Source organism: Athene noctua, chromosome 12, assembly GCF_965140245.1.
Source record: "Athene noctua chromosome 12, bAthNoc1.hap1.1, whole genome shotgun sequence".
Classification (NCBI taxonomy): domain Eukaryota; kingdom Metazoa; phylum Chordata; class Aves; order Strigiformes; family Strigidae; genus Athene; species Athene noctua.
In genome coordinates, this window is record NC_134048.1 from 11673799 (window position 1) to 11701209 (window position 27411).

The following is a 27411-nucleotide window of genomic DNA, read 5'->3' on the forward strand; positions in this document are numbered from 1 at the left end:
CTAGGTTTGTAATGACAGTTTATCAGTCTGGATTTATTGTTTCAGAATCACAGAATCATCTAGGTTGGAAAAAGACCCTGAAGATCATCTAGTCCAACCATTAATTTCAGATAGTCCCTTGTGATTAGTGAGGCCCTTTAGAGACTGGTAACAATGGTACAAAGGGAGAGTTCAGAATACTTTGTGTTAAAAACCATCCCACGTCCTACAAATGGGCATGATCCTTCTGGAGATTTTCTGCATTTGTCATTTATTTATAGCACTATTGCATTTAACCTTCTTTATTTATGGCTTGTTCTAAGTACAATGGTGGAAACAGAACCTGATGATGTAAAGCTCTAGAAAGCCTCACTGCAGCTTTACTAGGTCAAAACAGGTACAAAACAAGAGCAAATCAAACTCCCTGCACAAAAAAAAAAAAAAAATCAGCTTCAGCATAAGCCCTTGAAACAGCCTTTTCTTCCCAAATATTTTAAGAATTAGTGTTCCAGTATGCAAGACAGACTGAGTTTATTTGACCTGATTCTCTGCAGAACAGCAAAACACTGTCTTCCCCTTTCCCATCCCAAACCCTCAAAACCTACTCATCTGAAAATAGTATTTCATCTACTACTTGTTTACTCATTCTAGGTGTGACAGGTAACTACTGAAAGCTATTTCTGAAACAGACTAGGTACAGTTAGTTTATCTTATACTGTCATTTGTCCTTGATCTTTTGTGGGGATTTTCTAAACAGTACAAATGAAAAGATTATATAAAAACTCATTTAAAAAAGCACCAGAACGTCACATTGGCTTATGTAGCATCTGAACCTATAAGAATTAACAAACCCTGTTAACTAGGAGACAGTAGACAATGTTGACAGCAGTCTTCTTTGGGCAGGAGGTTCCCCCCAAACCTGTTTAACCATAACACTGAGTAGTGCAAGGGAGTGCTTTATACTCAATGTCGCACATGAAAACCAGTCTTGCTTGGACAATCTTATTTAAGTAGTTATCTTTTTGAAAGACATCAATCCACTTAAGATATTAACCAAGCAATATCATACAACACTATGATGGGGGCACATACTTTCAAATGAGTTATATTAATTACATTTTCTTCTCTACAAACAAGTAGAGTCAGTAGTATCCTTTGGTATAGAATTGTAAAACGTCAAGAGACAATGAACTATGCAGTTAGTAAATCTAATTCTTCTCCTAGCAAGGCCAGATGCCTGTCTGCAACACTGGGTAGGTCCAGTTCAGCCTCCAACCAAACAGAGCTGAAATACTACATAATCAAGGTAAACACGAAGACTTGGAGGTCTCTAGGTTGGAAGTGCTACAAGAAGAACTGAATTTATTTCTTCAGACACAAGATCAAACATGCTCAGTTATTACAGCTGGTTGACTTTTTAAGTAAAGGTTTAGTGAAAACCCTGTTTTATCCCTTTCATGAGAATCTTTCCTTTGAAGGTTTACTTGCAGAGAGAAAGGGCAGCTGGTCTGTTTCAAACCATATTCCCCAGCATTTACATGCATCAATATTAAATTGTTGTAGAAGGTCTTGAGTGTTCTCTCTTTAAATTTAACTAATAGCCTTTTCTGTATGGGAGAATTATTTGGCTAGGACTTACTGGGGGGGAAACCAAGTAATAGAGAACTATGAAGAAATTAGGAGTTTTGTTTAACACAGAACAAGTACTTGCTTTAAGATTTACCTTCTTTAAATTTTATACAAGAGATTCTACTCATGCATTTTTACTTTTTCCAGTAGACTATGAAGATTACTATGTAAGTTATATATACACACTACTTACCTAACATTTCTTTCTTTAATTTTTCATTCCGCTCTTCAATTTGTCTAGGTAATCGCTGTGGAGAGAGAAAAACTGGGATCAGACCTATGCTTTCAATAATACTCTAGGTTAAGCTGATGGAATTTTCACACACATACCCAGCATACACTGTTTATGTCTTAAAAGGAATCCTTATGTCAAACCACACTTTCATTCTGGACACCTGTAATTCATCCTATGACATCAGTTCACATCAACAGTAAGTCGTAACTTCTAAGTGCAGGTTTCACAGTCATACATTTTTACTGCTGAAAACCAGATCCAATCTGTTTGCTTGGAATTTTAACTGAAAAGCTTATAGAATTTAAGAGACTTACAAATAAACTATATTTTAGCCCTATTTCCTCTGCTGTATGTGTTAAATTTGGTAAAAGAGGCTAGAGGAACGAAGCAAGCACAGCATTTGACTTCTGAACATAAACAGGTGTCATGAGGAAAACATCCCTAAAGTCAGTTCTCAGTGGCATGGCACGGCAGGGAAATCTGCACTGTGAAAACATGAAGATCTTCTAAATACAAGTATTTTATTAGAAGATCACTGAATTAACTATCTATGAACTTCAGTTTACATAGTTTACTGTGCAGCATCTTGGTATAGGTCTAAGGAGGAGAGGGTATTATAAATAAGAGGGCCTTGATTTGGCAGTTTGTCACAGGGAGGGAACTCCAACAGTTCATCCTGAGCAAGGTACCAGTCCAGTAAGAGTTCATTAATGTGCTTTTTCCCTTCTCTGACAGAACTGACACCAGTGTTAAAATCTGTTGCACCATCACAAACAAATTTATCACATTTTTCTAATGAGCATGATGTAACTGCATGGTCTACGTATTCCTAACGGCCTGAGATTCCCATTTAAGCCTAGAGCAGCTGTGATACATCTTCCATCCTTTCACAGTGCTGGTGTTTTGCCATATGATTGTAATGATCATTTTTAATTGAACTTTACATTCACTACAACTAAGTTTACCATTGCATCATTTAAATTTTGCATTTTTTATACATCAGTTAAAAACAATATTAAAATATATTACAAACGACAGTCACTTTTTATACTTTTTTATTTTTCAGAAGTACTGTTTCAAGCTTTTATACTATGCTTATTACTGTATAATTCTGGCAGTTCAGCATGCAATTATATGCACAACTATGCTGTCTCTTCTTGTGGAGGTTATAGCAAGTAAGACAGATCTGCTGTAATGCTATAGTGGTAACTGTTAGGTATTGGAAGCGGGAGGAAGGCAAAACATCAAATCAGTGAGAAATCTGCAAAGCATACATTTTCCTTGACACCAGTGCCCAGAATAAACACAGCACCAGACAGTGGTCCAGTGATTTGTGTTGATGTGGTGCCAAAGCAGAATGCGAGGTGGGGTGCAGGCCGTGTGGTCCCATTCTTTCCCTGCAAGGACAGACTTATCTCCTGTTCTGCTTGATTCCCTTGAAATATGATTTTTTTTGTAGCAACCTGCCAACTCTGTGCCTCGTCCTCCCTTCCTTCCTACACAATCCAGCTGCACCTACCATACCAAGTCAACCTTGCTTCCCATCCTCCCTCTCTTTTCCCAGAAAAATCCAGTTGTACCCCTTGGCACCTTGAAACCAATTGTGTATGAACGATAGAATAATGGACTGACTACAGTCCCACCCACTCACCATACCTACTACAATAAATAGTACCCCAAGTTTGTACCTAACTTGGAGGGACGGATCAATGGGTTTGTGCTCTTGCCCGCCCCCGAAGGGACGCCTTTTGGTAAGGCTTCCTCAGCTACGCCGAGTGTATACCCAGGAACTGTGTGTGTGTGTGATGGCAATCCTTTTTTTTTTTTTTTATAGTGCTATATAGCCAACCTGCAGTTTGTGCATTTATTGTAGGCAATCTTAAAGTATCTGTAAACGTTGCATGGAAAATAAACTGTACTATTCGTGAATCTGACAGCTTCCCTTGAATGCCACCAGACTTACAGTATAGGGGCTGTTTGGGCTGGGTCAGACTTACAGTCACGGTCTCAACTGGCATACCTATTAAGGGGTAAGTCCAGCCGCCCCTAGCCCCTCTGATCTCTGAGGACCAGCTAGAATGCAAGGGGATTTTTCTCCTACGAAATTTATCTCTTAACCTAAACGCAACAGTAACTTAATTCCAGTTGCAAACTATGGTAACAGGTGTGGAATTCACTCCTGATACACTTCCCTTGTGATAACTGGCTTCTCAACACAGTTCAAGAATTCGTTTCCTAATCTTGTTCCTTCCTGTCATTTACAGCTCCAATCATCATCGATAGGTTTGTCATCCTGATATCATTGCCACAGTGAAATAAGATGTTCACCTCAAGAAAAAGCCCATTGATAAGGCTGCCTGGCTATTGCTCTCTCCAATGCAGGATACACTGGTGAGCACAGGCAAATACAGTTAATTTTCTGGAGTAATGGGGAAGAAAGATGGTATACCCCAGAAAAACAAGTATTAAGGAATAGAACGCAGATAAAAATGGATGGCTAAGCTTGAAACCAGCCCAGGCCCAGCATCACCACCAGTGACCCAGATCTAATTAGCCCAGTCAGACATCATCTGACTCCTGCTGACCCAGAGGGGCTTATTAAGTTGGGTGCAGATCTGGACCTAAGCTGCCTGCATGAAAACATGTGTGGATATCCCCAGGCTCTAAATTCAGTCTGCATTGTGGCTGAGAGATTTGCTGAATCTTGGACGAGTTTGGCATATATAGCATGTGTGTCTCACATCTGAACATTAGGCTTTATCAGGACGTATGAAGACACAAATCCTTGATCTGAAATACATATTCCATGTTTTGTTTGTCTGCATATCGCTATTTCAAAGACTCAGCATTTCTCACTCCAGAAATGTATTTGCAAGGTTAGTTATTTATAGAAAGGTATCTGTAAGGACAGCTATTTATCTGGTGTCTATGATACTTATCTCAAAGTACAGCTTCTTTTGGTAAATAAGTTTATCTGGGCTGCCAGTCTCTCAAAAACTGTGTTGAAGCTAAAACTCACACAACACTTACACACCTGCTAAAAACAAAAACTTAAGATTGATACCATATAATTAAACACTTTCTGGGAAAGCATCAATAGGGATTATTTGACCACAAAACATTAGGATTTCAAACTGCTTGATTTAACATTGAAGATGTCAAAAGTGTGCAACACTAGGATTTAAAGCAAAACACTAGCACTGTACTCCTGAAATATAAACAGTACTGACATTTTTGAGCACCTATGAAATCAAGAATCAAAGCAAAGAACCACTGTGTATTTAATGTTTTTAAACTGCCATTTATCAAGTTCATGACATTCCCTAAATCAGTATGTGAAATATTTTCTGTGTACAGGAAGAAATATTTGTTCGAACAGTGAATGAAACTAATTTGCAGATTCTCCTGATGCATCATTTTCATTACCAGCAAGGGTGAAAATTACTGCAATATTTCTGCAAAGAGCAATGCACTTTACCTTAAAATAAAGCAAAGCATCTTAGCCTCCTATATATTAGATATGATAACCATGTATGTGGAGTCAACATTACAGCTGGAATTGTTTTTTTTTTATTATGGTATTTAAAGATTTAATATGAATATTTTAAAAAGTGTAAAATTTCCTTAACAATTTTTCAAGAAGGCAATTTTAAGCTTCAGTTTCAAAAGATTGCTTCTACTCTGAAACTTGACAAAGAACAGGACCAACTCAGGGCAGAATGTCCTAAATCCCACTTGCAGTGTAAATTGAGGGCATTTTGTACAAAGTGTTCTGCACCACATGTGAGCCTAAAGCCTCTGCCTAGTAAAATGAGGTCAAGGAGCAGAAGGTATATGTAACAATCAACCTCTGTACTTCCCAGCTACAAAAATTAAGAAATTACCAATCGTTCTGAAACATTCCTGAAAGATGGCCAGGAAGAACAGCAACGCTGTTTATGATTCTCTTATAGCCCAAATCTCCACTGGTTACTGAGCAAGGGCTCTTTTGTGAGATTAATAAGAGGCATACTTACTGAAAGAAAAGTGGTTTTGCAAGAAGTACAAAGGACATTATCTATACTTTCAGGGGATTCCAATCAGCCAAAATATGTATATTAAACCCCTTACATTTTGTACCAACTATGACAGTGTTCCCAAGTCCTAATCTGTGGAGTCCTGACTGGTGGTTCATAACAATCTGTCTGATCTTCTCAGTTGTTCTTTGTGTGATAAACTGCTAAAATACACACCTTGTACACGATTTTACCAAGTAATTGACTAGATTACACTAGGCCTAACTCTGGAGCTGGTCTAATGCTAAAAGATTACAAGCTACAGAAACTAAACCCCATCGTTTCCTTTAGAAATGTCAGCAGACTCCTTGGCTGAATTCCTGGATCAAATAAGCCATAGTCTCAGCTAGGAGACTATAAACAAGGCTGACACAAATACTCTTTTCTAGACTGTGATGGACATGCACTACCCATGCAGTAATGATGTTTGACAAGCTTGTCATTTATTAAGCCATTGCCAAGAGCTAGGTGATAAAGTGCTCTCCTGCTCTCAACTAGATGCATGCAACAAGCATCGGGGGGTTGTTTCACACTACAGCAACCTGACCCTGTCAGTGGTGCTGCCAAAAGGGATGGCCCCAATTCCTGCACTGCCTTGACCACGTCTTCTTTCCCTCTCCCTAGCGTTTGCAGCAGGATTTGTCTGACTGCAAAAAGCCAAGGCAATATAAAAGTATTTACTTTGGGGCTTTTTGGTTGCTGGCTTTTTTTGCTTGCCTGTTGCTGTTTTTCCCTTTAGCAGAGTTAGCTGTCTGCCAGACTTGTAGATAGACCCAGCCATCCCCTAGGGTCAGACATGAGCTAATACCAGTGCTAGCACAAGGAAAGCAACTGGACAGCTTTGTAAGCAGCAGGTAGTTAGCAGATCAGTTTAGCTGTTTTGTGAAACCCTACCCTTACCACTAACAGGAGTTACACAGTTACGCAGAATATTTTTTTGACATCAGTGCAACTGATACAGTCCCAAAGGAAGTAATTTCAGGCAAGGCTTCTTATTTAATATGCTATAAAAGCTATAAAATGTGTCACTTACAACACCATAGTATGGGGAAAGGGGGGAGGGGAAATCACTACTAATAATTTATTTTACCAAATGGATATTTAAAACCTTTCAAAAATAACTGCATTGACATATTAAAAGTGGTTTTAGAGATAATTTTGCAGGTGAAGCAAATGATTTTTCTTCCTCTATGGGGCAGAATATGTTGCAGGTTCACTGATGAACTAAAGCTGAAGTTGAAGCTGAACTAAAATAATTATGCCTTTTGAAGATTTAACCAGATATAAAGTCAAGCACTGGCATATGGATTTGGGCGCCCAATAAAGAATTATGTTTTAAAATTACATCCATTAAATGGAAGTAAAGAATAGTTTGCCTGTTGTTTTCCCTGCAGAAAATGGTCAGCTCTTTCCAGGCTCTTTGGTGCTTGCAAACCATTTACCTACCATGACCTGAAGCTCTCACTTTGATAAAAAGTGACCACCACTGTACTTTTTATAGTGGCTACCTTCCATCAGCACATGTTCCTTCAAAACCACAGGCTGTCTGGCTACATGTCTACCACATTTGTCCTTTCAAACAGCCTTCATAACCTCTTTTCAGAAATGAGAACAGCAAGCAGCCTGTAAGAGAAGGTTTCTGTACAAAATAAATTTTCCTTCTTGCTACCCTTGTGAAAAGACCCTCTGAACTTATCCACAGCTCTTTTCCACACCGAGCAGTAACATACTAAATATCACTAAAAAAATAATTTCCTGCTGTTATTTTACACAAAGAGTTACCTAAAAACCCCAAATCAGCAGGCTGTAGCAGTGACTTTAAATCCCCATTGAGTAGGGATTATTTACATGTTAGATTGGGGTTTCAGGAAGTGCTAGGGGTTTATCTTTTTTTATCCAAGCTGACACATCCTAAGGGCCAAGGAAGCTTTTAAAACATTGCCATATCTCTAAGTGTAAGGAAAAGATTCTGCAAGAAATGTTTAATCCTGAAGTATTTGTAATTTGACTGAAAGTGGTGAAAGTGGACGTTGGAACACAGTACTACACTGCAGAATTCTTTTTATTTTTAAGAACGAAGAAAGTAACTGAATCAGGAGAGTTCGCTGTTTGCAACCACAAGGTGCCTTTTTCTTCAAATGAAAGACTGTTTTTGAAGATTAATAGCAGACTTCAGACACTATTAGTAAAGTAAGTTGAAGTGGCCAGTATACACAAGGCATAGCAAAGAACAAGAACAGAAAATAGCTAAATCAAGAAACACAAGTATCAACATTTTAAAGTAGATACTAACATAGATACGGGCAGATAGAATCCTGTCTCTGCCATTCTCAAAGTTATATAATCAAGTCATCAAAAAAAGTAATTTTTTTATAATTATGCCATAAAGGCACTCGACTGCAAATTTACCAATCAGAAAAATAATGCTACTGAAAGAAAACCAGACTCCCACTAATTAAACAGCTAGCAAGAACTGTATTACTGGGTGCTTGTATTCTGATCTCCAAACTGCAGATTCGTATTGAAATGATGGCTACTAAAATGCAGCCGAGGTTCAGGCATCCTCTTCTAGCACATGCATAAATACAATTAACAGCCTCAATCAGAAACACTAGGGGGGTGTGTGCGCATGCACGCTATTCAACAGCTAAACATGTAATTAGATGCTTACAGCTCAGAACACACATTTACTTTCACTCAATTTACCAAGGTAAAAAGACTATGCTTTATGGACCTGGAGACCTGTCATGGAAGTTGTGGCAGTTCATGTAATCTTCCCTTATGTGAAACCAGATAAGAAAAAGACTACAATTTCAGACTTGAAAAAAAAGATATCATCACTGCATATGAAGCTGCTTGCATAAACAGCATGGAATATTTAGAATAGGAAAAAAAAGACTTTGGTTTAAAGTTAGGCTAAAGTATACTAAAAATGCTTACCATGCAAGCTTCTCTGGCTTGATGAACTGATGGGTCTTTTTCTAGGACTGCCTTATAATCTTCCAGAGCTTCATCTAGTTTTTCTGTTTTTTCATATAGTTCTGCTCTTCTCAGCAAAGCTCTTATGTAGTTAGGATTTAATTCCACTGCTAGAAAACAAAACCAAAGCACAGTACACTTGAAACATTTTTATACCCCTCAAATGAATTCTTAAGTGTGTATTAAATTCTTAATAGTTATCTTTATAATGTAGCTTAAAATCAAGCAGAGTCACAGTTTAAAAGCAGTCATAATTCAGAAGAGACATACATCTAACTGAAAGTCTCATGCAAATGATATTTCACTTAATGACTACAATCTATCACTGATAGACGTGATTTACAATGCACGTTTAAAACTGCAATACTGTATGTGCAGAGATTCTAAGTGACAATTCAGAAATTTTAAGAATCTGTAAGATTTTTTCAACTTTTGTATATTTAATGTTTATTACTAGATTACAGCTGAAGTTAAATATACCTAAAGATACACATAGCAGGGAAAATAAGCATTTCCCTGTTTATCTCAGTTCAAGTTGAGACAAACTCTAGGAGAACTTCTGAATCTAATATCAAACAGTCAAAATTGGGTTGGGAATCCACAAACAGTTATATTAGCTCTACAAGTTAGCAGAGGGGCATACTGACTGAATTTAAGCTTTTCCTTTCCTTTTTTCTTGGCAGCCATGACCATGTTTACAGATGCAGTTAAGACTGAATGCTAAACTTAACAGTAACCTGCAAATGGTCATTTCTCAATAATTTCTTCATTTTTCATCATAGAAAGAAGGATTATGGAAGACTACCCCTTTTATAATTACCAACCCATTAAAATGGTTCTCAGGCCAATTATATCTAGGTTAATCTAGCTAAATATTCTAGGGTTTTTTTTTTCTGGAAGGACAAAGACAATGCTACAGTCAGCAAGTTGCAGGTTAGTGTGAATTCTCTGCTGTGCTCCAAGTGTTGCATTGCAGTTTGTAAGCCAAATCCCTGGGGAGTGTGAAGCAATGGTAGGTTTAAGTCTGGCTGCTGCAAAGCAGACCTACTCCCTCCCTTTCAGCTACTACAAAATTAGCAGAAGTGTTTTTCAGAATGCACCACCACCAAAACAAGGCAAACCCCCAAAGCGACAGAGGCCAGCTAGAATTTGTTACCTTCAAGAATATTTCACAGCATGTACAAACTCATATTTACTGTACAAGCAGTACTGGCATGCAGCCATTGGATTAGTTTTCTGATTGGTAATTTGGATTTTTTTCCCCAGCTGTCATGGGGAGTTTAACAAATATTCAAGCATGGGTGAGTGGGTGGAAGCAATAAAGCAATGCACAGCTGAAATGGTTTCACTAGAAGTTGCAGAGAGAAAACTATGCAGGACAAGAACAGGAGAGCATAAGCCCTTGTGACAAAGCAAAAGCCTTGCATAAAAGGGACTTGATAATGCTTTTAATTCTGTAAGGCCTCACAGTTCTTTGGAATCTGGCATTAAACCAAGATTTGGGGAGGAATGGCAGGTGGAAGTGGGTTTAAAATAGTAGGTGTAAGGAAACAGCTTCCATAATAAAAGGACTTTCCTATTAGAAAGAAGTACAAACAACAGCCTTATTGGCACAAGACAGTAGAAAGTAAATTACGGACAGGAAAAATTTGACAGATGTTTTACAAAATAAATAAGATAAATACTTCTCGATTCAGGTGTCTTCCATCATAGCTTTTCTTTAAATTCTTTAAAGACCCTTATGCCCAAAATTACAGCTCAGCAGTAAGGCCCTAAATGGTGTGATTTACGCATGAAAGATCTGGCACAAGAGCAGCGCACAGGAAAAAAAAAAGTCATACCTTTGCTGCAGTCACTTAGGGCAGCTTCTGTCTTGTCCTAGAACACAAAACAGTTTTGCTATATTTAAGTCACATTTCTTGGGAAACAGATTTATTACTATTGCAAGCAAAAAGGTTTGTCTGGCATTCCATGAACTGGGATGTTCACGTAATCAAGGCTTTTCATACCGTTGCTTCTGATATAAAGCTCTTTAGCAGTGATTAGCTTCCTCTCTGTGAAGGCTGCCAGCGTTCACATTGCACGGCTGCCCCACTAATCGGTCTGCACTGAACAGCCAGAAGCAAACTACAGTCAAAAGGCTGAGTCACATCTGCAGGCTTTGGCTTAACCCAGCTACAGCTTTTCTACCTTTGTCAATTAATTAAGGGTTTGGAATAGACGGTTCCCAAGAGTCCCAGATAAATTCTTGTCTGTATGAGCTAAGACATTTGGAAAACAGATACTGCCTTTAGCACTAATACAGCTTTCTCTACAAGAGATAATGCATGAGACTTCCAGAAGTGGTAGGGACAAGATTTTAGCACACCCTGACAACCATAGTTAGAAGATGAGCCAGGCAATCTGCTTATAATGAAACAAGAAAAAAAGCAAAAATATCCAAGACAGAGATTATATTTTCATCCAAACTAAAAGGGCTTACAAAAAGCCAAACAAACAACCAGGCTGTTCTGTGCTTATATTGCTGATATAAGTAGTACTAATCTTTCTACATCAAGAAACTTTCTTCTCCGTAAGACAGAAGCTGCCTCAGAGAAGAACATCTCACAAGCTTTCATTGTAGTACAAAGTACATGGTTGCAACAGGTATGGAAGAACAAACTTAATGGATAAATTATTAATAACATTAATCTATTTTCAGAGTCATCTATTGATCTATACTGTTTGTGCACAGTTCTTTCTCATCTTGGGCTCCTTTGGGGACTATAGGATTAGTTTCCCAGTGATATGATTAGCTAACATCTGGATTATGAGGAGGTTTTCCAGTTTACGGCTTTCATATTTGAAAGGTTCCAGCATGTTTTTACAGATTTTCTTCCATTTTTTCCTCACGTGCTCAAGCAATTCAGTATCCCAACAGCAAGTTAGATAATTCTAGCTGAACAAAAACACTCTATGCTGAGTAAGAATTTATTTATGCTTAAATATAGCTTCAAGGTACATTTCTAAATAGAGCTGCATCTGTCTCAACACTGGAGCAAAACTGCAAGAAAGTTCCCTTTGGAGAAGGGTAAACTGAGGATAGGAGTTACTGTGGGTTTTTTTCTATAATTTAATCTTAAAAACAAAACTAGGGAGTAGTATGTTCTGAATTATTAGTATCTCCTCTTTCTAAAGAAGTGAAAGGTTCTGTTCAGACAGATTGTGGTCTATGCCTTCCATGCTACTTAAGTGTATTGCTGATTCTTGTAACATCTGGGCACCTGTCCCTGGTCAGGGAACAGAATACATATGAAGGAAACTGCAGACACTCTACCCAGACTGTGTCCTACTATATAGGTCTGTCCTACTATAGAGTAACTGTGAAGGAAAGACTAACTGAATTAATAAAGTCATAGTTAGGCAGTCCTGTTTATGCCTCAAAGCATTTGAGCCAATTAAATGAAGACAAGTATATGATAATCCAGGCTTTTAGAAAAAAATACTATAACTAGCCACAATTCTAAACAATCTAATACATGATCTGCATACACTAAACATGCTTAAAGACATCTGTTCCATATGAACTTTGAATTTCATTAAAACAGAATGAAAGAAAAATCAGTGTTTTGAACACAACGAAGCAGAGCAACTTTGAACAGCTGTTCCAATTGCAATTCTCAGGTTTGTATTCATCCTCTGTAAACCAAACATACCAGCATTTCTACTGGGAGGCTGACAGACTGAGCAAGCAGTAAACCTTCAACTTTATTCCTTTGCCCTCCTTTATGCACCCCTAATGACTTTATAATTGCATGCCATATAATCAATACATGGTATTTAATAAAATAAAAAGAATATTCACCTGTTTCATTTTTGCAGCAGCTCTGTTTGAAAATAAAACAGCCCTATCTTTTTGGAAGCAGGCTGGACAAATCTGCAGAGCCTTCGTATAAGAGTCTTCTGCTTCTCCATAGTCTGCAGACACAATAGCAAAAAAACCAGAACAGACCATTTATTTCAAATGCCAGTAGAGTCAGTGAACCACATGGCTAAGACTCATTTGGAAACATTTCTCAATGCATGATGCAATATTAAACCAAAATCAGTAGCTGCTCTCAGACAAAGTACATTGCTAAGTAGTACATAGATCAATGACAATTTAAAATCAACACCCTTGTAAAAGCAGAAATATAGTCCTAAGCTTAATGTAACAAGTGCAGCATGAGGTGCACATAATTCTCATCCCTGAAATTGTTTCATTCTATTTGAGTATCAGCCTTAGAGGTAGAATCTCTTTAGATTAAACATATCCTTGATCTGAAAGGAAGTATGTGCTGAAAGATGTCACGGCACTGATACCTGTTCAAAGCAGCTATGGAGGTATTTTACTTGCCGCATCATCTTCAATGACTGACTTAAAGCTCAGTCACCACAAACCCATTATCACTCGAAGGTCATCTGTCATCAAGTCTGGTCTAAAGCAAGGACCAGTGGTAAACCACACAGGATTATCAAGTTACTCATTTTCTAATCAAGGTAGAATCAAGAGTGAAAAGGCCCTATACGGACACTGAACAACACCCTGTCAGCTGACAAGTGCACTGTCCTCAAAACAGAGCAATTATTTCTGTGCACATTAGCTGGTGACCATCTAGGTGCTTAAAAGGGTGTGTATTTCTGATCAGTAAGCACTTTGGCAGGCACAGGCACACTGAAAAGATCTGCCAAAGAATTTGTCAAGAAAAGGCTATGGATGAGACTTCACAAGATGACTCAGCCAACATTATAGGCTTCTTGCTTTCATGGCCCAAGCAATTCCCCTCTGCCTGCTCTGATAAAACATTCCCCAGGAATTTTGCTCTCCTAACACAGTAAGAGACCTCCAACAGGAAGGTCACTGTCTGGTTGTCAGGGTATGCTTCTGGGAAGGGGTAGTTACTTGTTTGTGTCCCTCTGACTGAGGAAAGTATGATCTGCATTTCCTGGTGTCTTTGTGAAACCTCTAGCTACTAGAACATTAAATAAAAGGTAGATGTCAAAAAATCACTTCCCTCTTTATGTTTTTTAATTAAAAGCACTTGGTACAGTTATTTATTACAAACCTCAACTCAGTTATTATGCATTAACTATGTTCAAAAGATGTCCACTTCTGGCATAAGCTAGAAATTTACATACCTCTAGATTTTTTAAAAAAATCTATCTATGTGTGTGTACATTTATATCTCTCCATATACACACACAGACATTGTGTACATCTCTACACACATATATGTATATAGGGGTATGTATATATGCATATAGATGTACATGTAAGTACACATAGCTATATGTACATATAGATGTCTATACATACACAAATAAAATGCATAACAGATGTCAGTGGATAAAAAGAAACATGCAAATGTACAAATATATGAGAGGGCTACTGAGCCACTGAGTCCTACAACAATTCTAATCACATGCATTAGCAAAACTCAGAGCCTAGTGGAAGCCTTTTTTGATTAGTAAAAGAAACCATGGCACTTGGAAGGCAGTCAATTCTGTTCATGTTTTTGGATTGAAACACTTAGCTTTCATGAGAATCCTGCGTTAGTAACCCTAATCTTCGTGATTTAAACTTAACTCTTAAGGAGGTCTGCTATCTCCTTCTGTTCTCTAGAACTGGATGAAAAATGATGTAGATGATAAATTTGAACAATGATAGGTGTGAGATCTTCCTATGGGTTTTCTGCAACATCACCACGATGGCTAAGTATTAATTTAAGATTCTCTAACATCCATAGGGTGTTAAAAGATTATCAACCCACCTCCTTTCTTGAACTGATCATTTCCTTTCTCCTTCAGTGTTGTGCTCTCCTTTCTTCTTTTCTACAAAAGAAAAGACAATGTCTTAAAGTATTTAATTGAAATGAACAACTAGGTCAGCTGCAGTTCCAAATAAAGTATGAATGGAAATCAGAATAAAACACAACCTGAAGAATTTTAACTACTACCAAGCTTGCTTGCAGTCATTGTGGCACTGATATACTTTACATATCCATGAAACACTGTAGTATAACAACAAGGCAATTAAAAATCTTTAGTTCATGGACAACAGTATGCAGAAAGAGCATTCATCATGAATTACACTGTTTAAATTATGATGTTAGCTTTTTAGCTGGCTGTTCACTTCTCCAACTCAATTTGATTCAGTCAGTGCAGGTCAACCACATAGAATATAATTTAGATGTAAAGTCTCAAAAGTTTTGTTCGAAATAACTCTACCTCAAAAATTCACAGTTAACTTTCAGAGATGTACAAAGCACATCGAGCTGACTGCATTAGAAACAGGTCCATGGATAATACTGCCCTGAAAGATTGCTTATGCAGAGAGTGACTAAACCATCAGACCCAGAGACAGGAAAATTGTTCTGTTATACAGTGAAAATTGTACATGCTGAGCAGAGTTGTGTTTTCAGCCATGAATATCTTAACAGTACTCTCGGTACAAGTGAAGTTGACATGAATGTTCCTAGCCTTTGACACAGAAAACACAGGATGTCACCAAGACATCTCTTCAACCTATTTACAATGGAAGTCTTTCACATGCAGGCATACCTCACACAAGTGAAAACAAAGCAGTGTAAGTAAGACAGTAATATCAAGAAGCAATGCTCATGTTCATGAATCATTTCTATGGTAGAAAAATTATCATTTAACCACTGATTTTGCCCACAACACACATGCATACACAAAGGACTTAAGGTGTTTATAAATTACAGATCATCAAGCAATTAAAAAGCCAGCACTAGGAAAAGGAGCAGTTTCCTTTCCTGCAGATTGTGTAAATCAAGGATTAATGCAATTATCAATATCGCACAGAACATCTCCTTGGAAACAGCTAAATATAGTACTCTTTGTGGAGCGCTGCACCATCTCACAGCTATGCCAAGTAGCTGACAAACAATACAAAATCAGAGGTTCTGTCCTCTTGCTTTTATTGGTTTTGGAAAGTAATCCACCTGACCATTGTCACCATCTTAGTAATAAAATATCACAATGCTCCAAAAACTAGGCTCAAGGGAATGGCATTCAGTTGTGACACACAAAATTACATGGTAAAATATCATCTGACCCTTTTGATACATGCCTAATTCACTAAAATTTTTTCTATCACCTATTAAATGTTTTCTAATACTCCTTGATCCTCACATTAAAAAAAAAACAAGACAAAACATAGGTAAAACAAAACAAAGGTCAGACAAAACATGCACCACTGTTTAGAAACTGGTTTTCCTCCAGGGTGGACTGACAGACCTACTCAGGTCCTTCCACAATGTCACTTACACCAATGTACACAAGCCAGTTGGTGCTTTCTAAATATGACCATACAAACAGATCTAAGCACTTAAGGCACAAACTGCATTGAAAGCACAAATTCTTTGTATATATGCAGGATTCTGCTGTTCAGCACAGGGAGTATGTAACTATATTTGAAAGCTGTACCCAAATTTTTGAAGTGCCACACAGAACAGCTCCAGCAAGGTCAATGGCACATGTGCAGTCAGCCCTCCACAGAAATTTTTAAAACATCCCGAATGCATATAGGGTGGATGCACAACAGAAGTAATTTTCATACCAGTGAACAAAGCAGCCAGAGAACAGGTTTGGAGATGATGATCCTACTGGAAAACATGGAAGATCTACATAGACAATCCTCTTTCAAGAAAAGAAATGCCTGAAACACTAGTCCTACTGACTTCACTGCTCACGGCCTATTTAGAATTGGCCTTTAAGTGCCATTAACTGATTCACTGTTGCATAAGGTAGAGTACAACTCTACAATAATGAAATAATTTTTTTCATATAAAGTGAGAACTACAGCATGGTCACAGGACTGATGCAAAAACCCTAAAATCAAGAAATACTGGACGGAAACCTTTACCTGTATTATTATTATTTTGTTTCATTTTATTAAAATTATTATAACATTATTATATGTTTACCCCAGTTAAGTATTAAATACTAAAAGTGATTTGCAGCAAGACAGCTTCTGATGAATAAGCTTTATATTTGAAAAAAAAGTAAGAGCAACAAAACCCCAATTCTTCAGTTGTGGAATTCTTTCTCAGGTAGCCAAGACAATTGTGACAGAGTCTCAACAGCACATAAGAAAGACCAAGGTGGCTGTATGGCCATATTCACTCCAGAAACATGGGCAGATGAAAGTTCTGAGCAAGTGAAGAGTTTAAGGACACACTGGGAAGCTGATGATTCATACCACTCTCCTCCTCCAAAAGCCTGTTCCTTGCTATGTTCTCTTGCCTGTGAATGTAACTGCACAAACTTGAAGGATGGAGGACTATTAGTCACGTAACTGTTACAGACATACAAATGTCAGGCACAGTCTTGTGGTCTTCTGACTATTTGACCAGAAAAGTTGTCTATACATGTTTGAGAAGCCATCAGCATTTTAAGAACACTGTATACGGTTTTGCAGCTTACTCACCTCCCTAGAAAGCAGCAATGCAGTCCTGGTTCAAAACGAGTATTTCTGTTATAGCTTGACCAACATTTTCAAGATATCCCTGTGTTACAGGTTTCAGACAGTCCCTTGAGTTCCAAACTGTACAAGTTTGCACAGTATTTTTCAAAAAGATAAAGTCTAATTGCGTACTTCATGCATCATTCTTGATTTGCATTTGAAGCATGACCCATAAACAATACACAGGAGCAGACTATCCCTAAAACCAAATTCCTCTGGCTTCTCCACAAAATGTGAAAGCATGCGTATTAGCACATCACATCCTTAACACACTGCCCTCTAAAGCACAGTTCCTATTTGTGAAATAAATACATTATTTATTCCTCCATATGTACATTTCTTTAACGGAAAATCCTAGCACAAAAGCAGTGGAAAGTCAACCATTTCGGATGAATTCACGTTTAACCTGAAAGGACTGCTCAAAGGGACATTGTTAGTCTCTGTCTTCTATTCAAATTCAGGGTATCAAGAAAAACCAACAGAAAACTAAACCACTGTTAGAAGACAAAACCTTTTCACTCAGTATGCTAAATTTCCAGCTTCAACGGACAATTGCAAATTGACCGGTCATCATTTTATTGTGATCATATCAGCCCAGAGTGAAAAAATTGCAAGTGACTTGTCCTTGGGACAAATTTTGCACAATGTCATTTCAGTGCCCCCACCCACTCATTTTCAGAAGATTTAAGTAGCTGCAGGGCAGGCTACCCTTTCCTCAGCGAGGGATGTAGGTCAGACTGAACTCCTAGAATGCTCTGTCTAAAGAAAAGATATCTTGACCTACTACTACATGTCCTGAGACTACTCATACATGACATTGCATCAAGCACAACTTCCTCAACTTACACTCCATTATGATTTTCTGCTATTCGAAGTCAGCAAAATCTTAAGGTTTGTTTTTGGCAAATTTTATTAACACAAAGATGACAAATTCCAAGTGGCAGGCATTAGTTTCTGATATGCAAACTCAAGAAATTATTTTTTAAATTCCAGAAAAAATAACTGCAATAACATGATTCTTAAAGGATCTGATTAGAAATGTTTACAGATTTGGATGCTGAATTACAATCATCCATATTCTGAAGAAATCAGGATTTTAACATAAACCCGCCTGGCAAACAAGAAGTACTGAAGATCAAGGCCTGATCTGAAGTAATGAGAAGAGACAGCCTGGCCTTCTGACAATAAAGTACAGCATTCAAAAGAAAGGACATCAAATACAGTCCCTGGACCTCAGCTACTCTGCCAAAAAACTCAGGGTTAAAAATGAAAGCACTAAAGCATTATTCAACTATTAGAGAAGAGAGCAACCTGCAAATTTTCACTATATGTTTTGGAAGTACTTGCTATAATAAAAGTGCTGGAAGTGAAATCCTTAAATATAGCTGGTGAGAGTTGAAGGACGAACACCCTTAGTTTGCAATGCTTCCACCTCTGGCTGTTCCTATGCATTTTATTTGATCAATTGATTTAACTTTGCTAGGGAACTGTTCTTGGCTCCAGTTTTGCTAAGAGCAGCAAATGCATACTCTCTCTGTAAAGCTATTTATACCGTGTGACAATGTACATCTGCATCTCACATACCCTTTTGTAAGGTCACCAAGTAGCACTCAATTTAAAATTACTGGAGTTCAAAGGGTGCACAGAAGCAAGGAATTTAAACAGATAAAGAATATATTTTTAAGCTTCAAATACCAATTTAGTTCTAAATCATCCATTAGTAGTCATGTGCTTCCCCCTGCAGTTTTGTGAAGCTATTGCTGTTATCATGAATTCAAGGATTTGAATTTCAATTTAAGATTCAATTTAGTCACTCAGAAAATAATTTTTCAAACCTCACTAGAAATGTCACTTGAAAACTGTGCCAAATCTACCCTCTACACTCAAGGGGCAGAGTAACAAGCATTGCTAGACTCTGGCCGACCCCTGCCCATTGCAATTCCATGATAAAGACACATCATCCTTTCTACTACCAAATCCCTACTTTTTCCTGAAATCTTAAGCAGCGCTTCCAGAGACAATAGGCCACATCCATCTCTGACAGTCAGTTTAAGTTAACATGCCAGACTAACTGTGAATATTCCTGAGTGACAATACAGGACGTTCAGTCGTTCCTATTCCAGAGGCGATGGCCTCAGGCAAAAAAAGTGGAGCTGACCACTTAATCCATCACCACAAGTCAAAAAGATCTCAATTTGACAGTATCAGCATCTTCCAGAGAAATGCAAAAATGAATATAAGATTGAAATAAGATAGCATCATGGAAAGAAAGATGAAGGTGTATTTTTTCACTCTATTAAAATGCTATCTAGCAAAAGACTTTTATGTTTGTTTAAAAATTTAACTCAAAGAACTGTAAATCACACAGGGAGATTATAACTCCAGATTTTGTTCATGTTCTTCTCACCAACACTTGCAATTAAATTACTCTAGCAGATACAGATACACTTTTCAAATATACTTGTCCAAGATTTCTAACTCAGAAAAATTAAAAGGATATTTTGTTCTACTTTGCAAGTGATAAGACAGGGAAGTTTTAGTCTAGCAACCCATCTCTGCCTCCAATTTGACCAAAACAATGGCATATTTAGCATTGGTGCTGCACTGTATACAGGATTCAGGTTATTACAGGTAGGTCATTTGAATAAGGGGATCACCTTTTATTATATTTCACAAGATTGCATTGACACCTTCAAAACCCAGTTGTCTTTCAAGTTTTAATGCTATATAAATGAATTTTGAATGCTGATGAGAATTGTTAACAAAATATATATTCCTTATTGTTATTTGTCAGTAATTTATGTAATAAATTTTACTGCTGTGCAGTCAGTTGGATTGTCTCATGTATTAATACAATCTGGTTGGTTTGGTCCAACCACATAATTCTTCCAGAAAAGAGTTCTGAGACCATCTCCAAGTGATCAACACCTGAGGACTGCTCCAAAATACCCACGCACTTCACTATATCCCACCTTCCATTTTGTACCTTAGCTTTTATTTTGTAAATACTATAGAAAAAACAGCAACTCTAAAGAGTCAAGGTTACTGTACTATATTGGTCAGACCCAAACTAGGAAAACACCAAATGCTGAAATGAATGACCACACCTGAGAAGCCATCTCAGATCAGTTCTTCAACCTCTGGAAAAGCAAATTCTGTGGGGAAGTTATAATTTATGGAAGAACAATGTGATCAACCTGAAGCATGGGGAAGAAAGGGTGAGGAGGGGAGCAGTTTAAAGGAAATTTCTTGATTAAGACAGTGTTTTCTAACACATCCTAGAACTTCTAGAGAAAACAGGGGTGGGAGGTGGAAGAAGTTTTACTGTTTAGACCAGAACTGAAAAGATCTCAGTGTAATTTAAAAATACTATTTCTCAAAGACTGGTTTCACTTAATGCTTACAGAGTTGCTAACAAGATACTAATCAAGAATCTCCTCTACTAGAGCTGTTCCTCATCTTGCTGACACATTTCCTAGTGTTAAAATAGATGTTCAGCATGATTACAGCCAGCTGTAGCTCTAATGCACATACAACAGCCCAAAGATGGGAATTGCTTTTGAGGAATATGAGATATTTATTTCAGGATCTTAGAGCAGCTAGAAAGGAGTGTTCTATATCCAAAATAAGAGTTTACTAGGCCAGGTGCTGAAGTCTTTGCCAGACAGGGCCCAAAGAACAAGACAACATCTGTCACAATGGAAGAGCATGAGGGATTCAGAATTTTGCTGCTGGATAAACTCGTAATTAATGGGTGTCCCTCCAGAAGAAGACTGGGTCAGCCTGAAACAATTACCATGTAACAGCTGTTGGGTGTCTTCTGATTAATTCTGTAGACTAGACCAACGTCAAAGCCATCACTGTCAGTGACAACTAACCAGAAAAATCCATTTGTAATGCATCAAAAGCAATTTACTGCTCAGTGCCTCTGCTGAGGCAGCAATCAGCATGCTTTTGACACAACAACAACAAAAATCTTATAAAAGTGAATTTTGTTTCAGGCTGCTTAATTCTTAAGCTCAAGAGATGCAAGTCCAGCCAAATAACCAGGCTCTATGCTACATCTGTTTTTAAGAATACTTCCTGAAGGTTTGTGTCTTCATATACCTGCAAGTTCGTATTTTGCTTCATTCTGCAGACACAACTTCTTACGGTATCGGTACTTTTTCCTGGAAGTAATTCCTGTATCTTAAAATTAGAAATCTCACTGTATGGGTTCTTGAAATATAATTGAGAGAAAATACACAACCACTTGCTCCTTCAGTCTGATCTCTGCAGCAGCTTGTACATGGATGAGAATTTTTACTCCGAGCTGCTACCATGAAAGCTTGCACATAGGATATGCATAAACACACAGAGCAAGGGCTAGAATCTGTCTTTGGATCTCCAGAATAAATTCTTTTCTACAGCCTAGTTACTGGAAACATCGCTCAAAAGAACTCTTTTATTAAAGCTGCTAAAACATAACAGTGGGCTTAGTTTAAAAAAAAAAAACAACAAAACAACAAACTACCAAGGTGTAGCTCCATAAATTTGATTTGAGCAGAGCTAACATCCAGCTCTCCTCATGACTTGAGTATATAGTCTGTGGTTGGTGTTGCAACCACATAGTAAGTTTTTCTTATTTAAGCAAGTATTCCAATTGAAGAAAATCCATCTACCCCTGTATGCCATCATGAGGCTGTCATTTGATGTCTACTTTTAACAGCACTGCCCTTGATCTAAAAATACAGCATTATTTTTCATCTGAATCATTCCCCCTAACTGGTTCACTGCACATTCACACTGAGAGGTGTGCTAGCACAATGAAGGAGGCAGCAGGGGGCTGAGAATAACTGATCAAGGACTGCCTAAGTAGCAAACAGCACTGCTGCCGAGTGTATGGTCACAACCTAAACAGTCAAATAAACAAGTTCTGAATATTTCTGCTTCATTTTCTCCATCTGAAAAAAAAAATAAAAATCACATTGCCCTGTTCTCAAAAACGACCTTTTGAGTAACAGGAAGGAGGTTTAAAACGTTTGAAAAACTCAGAATAAATGGATGTACAGCATCTGTTTTCAGATTGTAACTGCAGTATTTTTTCTTAAAAGCTGCATCTTTTAACAGATTCTTTTCATAATCAAAATAATGTTTCACTTTTAAAAATAAAAAAAAAATTTGTAACCATCAATTCCAAGTAGTATGAGGAAAGCTGGAGTGGCGATTCAGGAATGACCCACTCCCATGGTTTTACTACACAGAGAATGTAAGGTGATGCAGGGCAAGATCACGCAAATCAGCTACTTCAGTAGTTATCACAACTGTTGTAAGCTTCTGATTCCTCTCTAGTTTCTGGATTTCTCAAGCTCTGCTTATAAGAGATACCAACACTATTTTGTTAGAGAAAAAATAGCTATATTTTAAAGACTGCTTATATAATCCACTCAGAAAGCTATCTATGGAACATAAACAGTAATCCACCCAGAAAGCTCTCTATGGAACATAAACAAAGGTCACAATGTAGTATTGCCAGTCTAATAGTTATGGTGATACTAAGAGATGGAATCCCTCCATTTCATTAGGTATAATCATAAGCCAAGCTGAACGGCACAGGAAGATGAGAACAGCAGCTGTCTCTATAATGAAATCGTTCCATCTTTGAACAGTTATTTTGTACTCCCATAGCACCTTTCAGTGGAGTTCCACAAAGCTAAATGCAAGTATCCAACATGCACGATTCTTCCGCTCATTTTACAGAAGGCAAAAATTGATGTGCAGAATTATTACCTAACAATACAACAGGAACAAGAGCAGCACAAAAACCAAGACACTCGATTTCCAGTCCTGCTGCTCTTTCTAGAGTTTAATTCTATTACATAATTTTCCACAGTTTTTAGCACTTTGTCTACAAAACTCTGAACCTGCCTTCAAGTTATAGGTTGCTGCAGAAGCCTCATCATGACTCACAATGACAATGTTCCTGGTTGTACAAGCAATAAATGGAAGTAGAAAAAAAGGGACTGTTTAGTCTAAACTGTAAAGACACAAGGACAATGTGTTTTTTCTGCGTAGTGAGTAGGCCAAGGAATGCAATTACTACCCTCTGTTCAGCACCTGAAGGAATGCATTTGATGTCTCACGCCCCCCACCCCGGCAAAAAGACATCGACTTCCCGGAGGCAGACCAGCCGAGGCCCCTCAATATGGTCAGGGCACCGGAGATCATGACCTAAGCAGACAGCCTACAAGAACTGAGTTTCTTCAGCCTTGGGAAAAGGTGGCTCAGAGAAAATGGAGACAGACTCTTCCTGTAGGCATGCAAGAAGAAGGGGAGCCAGAGGTCACAAGTTACAACATACAAAAAAAAAAGTTTCTACCATGAGGGTAGTTAAACACTGGAACAGGGGCCCTGCGAGGCTGTGCAGTCTCCAGGCTCTGAGACGTCTGTGCAGCTCTGGGCAGGCTGCTCTGTTTGATCTATTTTTGAGCAAGGGGGTTAGACTACATGACCTCCAGAGCCCCTTTTGGGGCAAAGGCTGCACCAGATGATCTCTTGAGATCCCCTCCACCCCATATTATTCATTATTAGATCTCAAAGTATTACAACTGGCAAGCATCACCATGCCCATTTTACAGATAGCAAAACTGAGGCACACAGAGAGGTATGAAGTGACTTCCACAAGGTCAAGCAGCTGACAAGCATCACATTTAGTCTCATTCCTACTTCAACGAGATTATATTCCATGATCCCCTTCCCCACTAGTCCCATACTGCTTTTCCACCTCAAGAAACTGCTATATTAACATAACGATCGGTACTACAGATGAAAAACTACCTTTTTATCTTCACTGATGTCTTTGGCCAGAAATCTCATCCTACCACAAAGGAAGCTGAGACACAACTTGATTAAATTTCTGTATACTGGTTTGTAACAAACAATTTAGATGTTTGGTTGCCTCTGGCATCTTAGCTCTGCATATTTCTGCCCCTCATTCTCTATTTACAGTAGCTGACAGTAAGACCATGGCATAGTCAAGTTACTGCCAAGCCACTTTCGCTTTCCAACTTTTTTGGGCAAGGTATAGTCAGCACTCATTTACTTATACAACACAGAGAGGGCTAGGCAACAGTTAAGAAAGTGTGGTCAAGCTTTACCAAGACAGCTGAATTAGCAAAGATCAACCTGCCTGTACAAAAGAGTATTAAGCCACAATAAATTCACTGAAACATTCACAATATTTTAAGCATGTTTTAAAAAAATTAATTTCATGTAACCCTTAATTTCTTCTTTTTCATCAAATGCCTCATTTTAGTACTACTTGTCCATTACAGTAGTAACTGCTGCTGCTGCTCCTAGTGATTTGGGAGTTTCTATAATAAAAACTATACAGCTGTACAATACACTATCTTCCCCTATGAAGTAATGCTTTCCTAAGATACTGCCTATTTTCTCTTGTCAGCTGCCACTCCCTACTCTGCTCTCTCCTTCCCTCATTATTAGTTGTTCAATGTCACCAATGCTCCAAATTGTGCAGTCAGCCTTCCAGTAAGGACTCTATCTCCTTTATTAAAATAAGATCTAATTCATGCCTACAGGACTATAAAATAAAGTTTGCTGGTCTTCACGTAAGTTACAATATGCCAGAATTCCACCTTTTTCCCAACTGCCAAAGAATATAGTAGTACTTTTCATCACCATTTCAGTACAAGTAACTGCTCATTTGGATAAATCAATCAGATTTAAAGAGGCTGGATCAGTTCTTTGAAACACGATCTGTTCAAGAGGCCAAGCTATATAACTTTTTAAAAATACAAAGTTAAAAAAAAAACATCATAGGAGTTGTATGCTGGGACACAGATTTTAGTTTAGTATCTTTACTTCCCCAGCATCTGCGAACCAAAGTTGAAAAAAATTAGGAAAAAAAAAATTCCGTATATCAGTAGAAAGCCTTCCATTTGCTATGAGAACATAATTATCAACAGAAATTTACTGCATTACTCAAGTCTAATCCTGAAAGTGATTTTCTCAAAGTTAGAAAACTACTTGATGACCATCAAATCTTAGAACCCTGAAAACTAACTGTTGTCAAGTGACATCGCTGACTGAGGGTCAAAAAAACCTGATTCACAGACTTACAGGGGAGTAAACACCATCACAGAGGATGTTGGACTTCCCCTAAGACATACTTCACTATCCCCCACATTATCCAGTTTTGTTACCCAAATATTTTGTCCAATGTAATGCACTGAAAGCAAACAAAACCACATTTAATGTGTTTTGTTTGATTAAATCTTAAGTAATCTACAAAGATACTTTCAAATTTAATCCCAACTAGTTGTATTACACAAACTAGCCTTTCAAATATGAAAACTATCTTGAAAACTGCTTTGAGTTCTGGAAAGGTACCTTGCAGCTCATCAGGTGAAAACAACAAGGGCACACAAACTAGAAGAACATGAAACAGGAATATTTTTGTTTCATATAATCCCTCTGGGTCACAGTAACCTTACACACTGGTGAAAGTAGAAAAAAAATCTGCACTGGAATGTGATGATTAAGAACACCAAAGAAAGTTAACAGAAACATCTGTTACCTAAAAGAAGAAATTAAGAACAGTAAAACTAGACACATGAAGAGTTTTAAAGGTATATTTCCATGCCAGTCACAGACCGTTCAGAAACATGAGACTGAAAATGTATCTTTTTAGATTCAACATTGGTACTTCAGATTACCTGTTTTTCCTCCTCTGGCATATCTTTTTCTAGTTCTAGTAAGTATTCTTCATCTAGTTCTGTCTGCTTCCTTGAGCTATTCTCATCATTCTGTAAATTTCCTTCATCATCCAGCACAGGTTCTTTTGCCTCAAAGGAGTCGTGACAGTCATGGAAACACTCATCTGCTGTTGTGGGATCTTTAGCTGAAGATGGTATATATCCACTTTCAATGTTTTTGGGATTCTGTGCATCTTTAGGGCCAGTCTCTGAAGACTTCTGATCAGAAAGCTTTAAGTGATCAAGCAATTCTTCAGGTGAACTTGCATCTTTACACTCTTCCATGCTGGACTCCTTGGAGGGGTTAGGTTTTTAGAAATAGAAAGAAATAACCCTCAATCAGCATAATTTAAATGTCTTGTCTGCAGACTAATCTCTAAAATACTTAAAAGTACTCCTGACATTACCTGAGGGGAACTATCATCCCTCCGAGGAGGGAGCAACTTATACATGCTTCTTCTATGCACTACACAGCGACATGGGACCAGCACACCGCTCCCATAATAAGTTAATTCACGAGCTCAGCTCCCCAGGACCGGCACGGCACAGCGCTACGCTACGGCTTTTCCTCTGCAGTGGGACTCTAAGTCACACACACTTGCCTTCCCACAGGCCTCAGCACCCCCTCGCCCATACCGGCCCCCGGCGGGCTGCGTACAGCGAGCCTCCGCCGCCGCCCCAGGCCTCGCCTGCACCGCGCTCCCCTCCAGCCCCATCACTGCCACCCACCCCCACGCCCCCCCGAGCCAGGCCACAGGCAGCTGGTCCCAGCTCCGTCATCTCAGCCCCATCCCACCCCCTGAGGCGAGGCGCCGGAGTGCGGCCAGCGCCCCCATGACGCCCCCATGACACCCCCGCCTCCCCCCGGGCCGGGCCGGGCCCCGGGCAGAGACCTGCGCGTTCCCTTCCGGCCGCCGCTCGCCTCCCGCCCCGCCCCTCACCCCGCAGGCCGCTTCCGGCCGGCGCCAGCCAATAGGAAGGGCCGCGCGGAGGCTGCCGGGATTTGCAGTCTTGCGGCGGCGCGTGGGGCGGGGCCGGGGCCGGGGCCGGGGCCGGGGCCGGGGCCGGGGCCGGGGCCGGGGCCGGGGCCGGGGCGCTTAGCGGCTGTCTCAGCAGGGGCGGGCGCTGCGCCGAGCCGAGCCGAGCCGCGCCGAGCCGGGCCGGGCCGGGCCGGGCCGGGCCGCGGTGTGTTCCCCTCGGCCTCTTTCTTCCCAGGGTCTCACTCGCGTGTACGTGGGGCACTGAGATTGATTTTTTTGACCATGGGCTGCTTGC

The 27411-nt window shown here is 38.9% G+C and overlaps 1 protein-coding gene across 2 annotated transcripts in view; it reads right to left on the minus strand.

Moving 5' to 3' along the window:
* TTC1 (tetratricopeptide repeat domain 1) overlaps positions 1-27067 on the minus strand; it is a 33930-nt gene extending 6863 nt beyond the window's left edge. Inside the window, exons 1-7 of one of the 2 annotated variants that reach the window (XM_074916326.1) lie at positions 27030-27067; positions 26098-26430; positions 14667-14727; positions 12722-12834; positions 10719-10755; positions 8839-8987; positions 1802-1856 (exon numbers count right to left, since the gene is read on the minus strand). In XM_074916326.1, the coding sequence (XP_074772427.1) occupies positions 1802-1856; positions 8839-8987; positions 10719-10755; positions 12722-12834; positions 14667-14727; positions 26098-26421 (739 nt within the window). In that variant the 5' untranslated portion in view covers positions 26422-26430; positions 27030-27067. Of the gene's footprint in view, positions 1-1801; positions 1857-8838; positions 8988-10718; positions 10756-12721; positions 12835-14666; positions 14728-26097; positions 26431-26543; positions 26770-27029 lie in introns of those variants that run through there. The other variant, XM_074916325.1, reaches the window with a different exon arrangement.
* Positions 27068-27411: the final 344 nt, after the last annotated feature.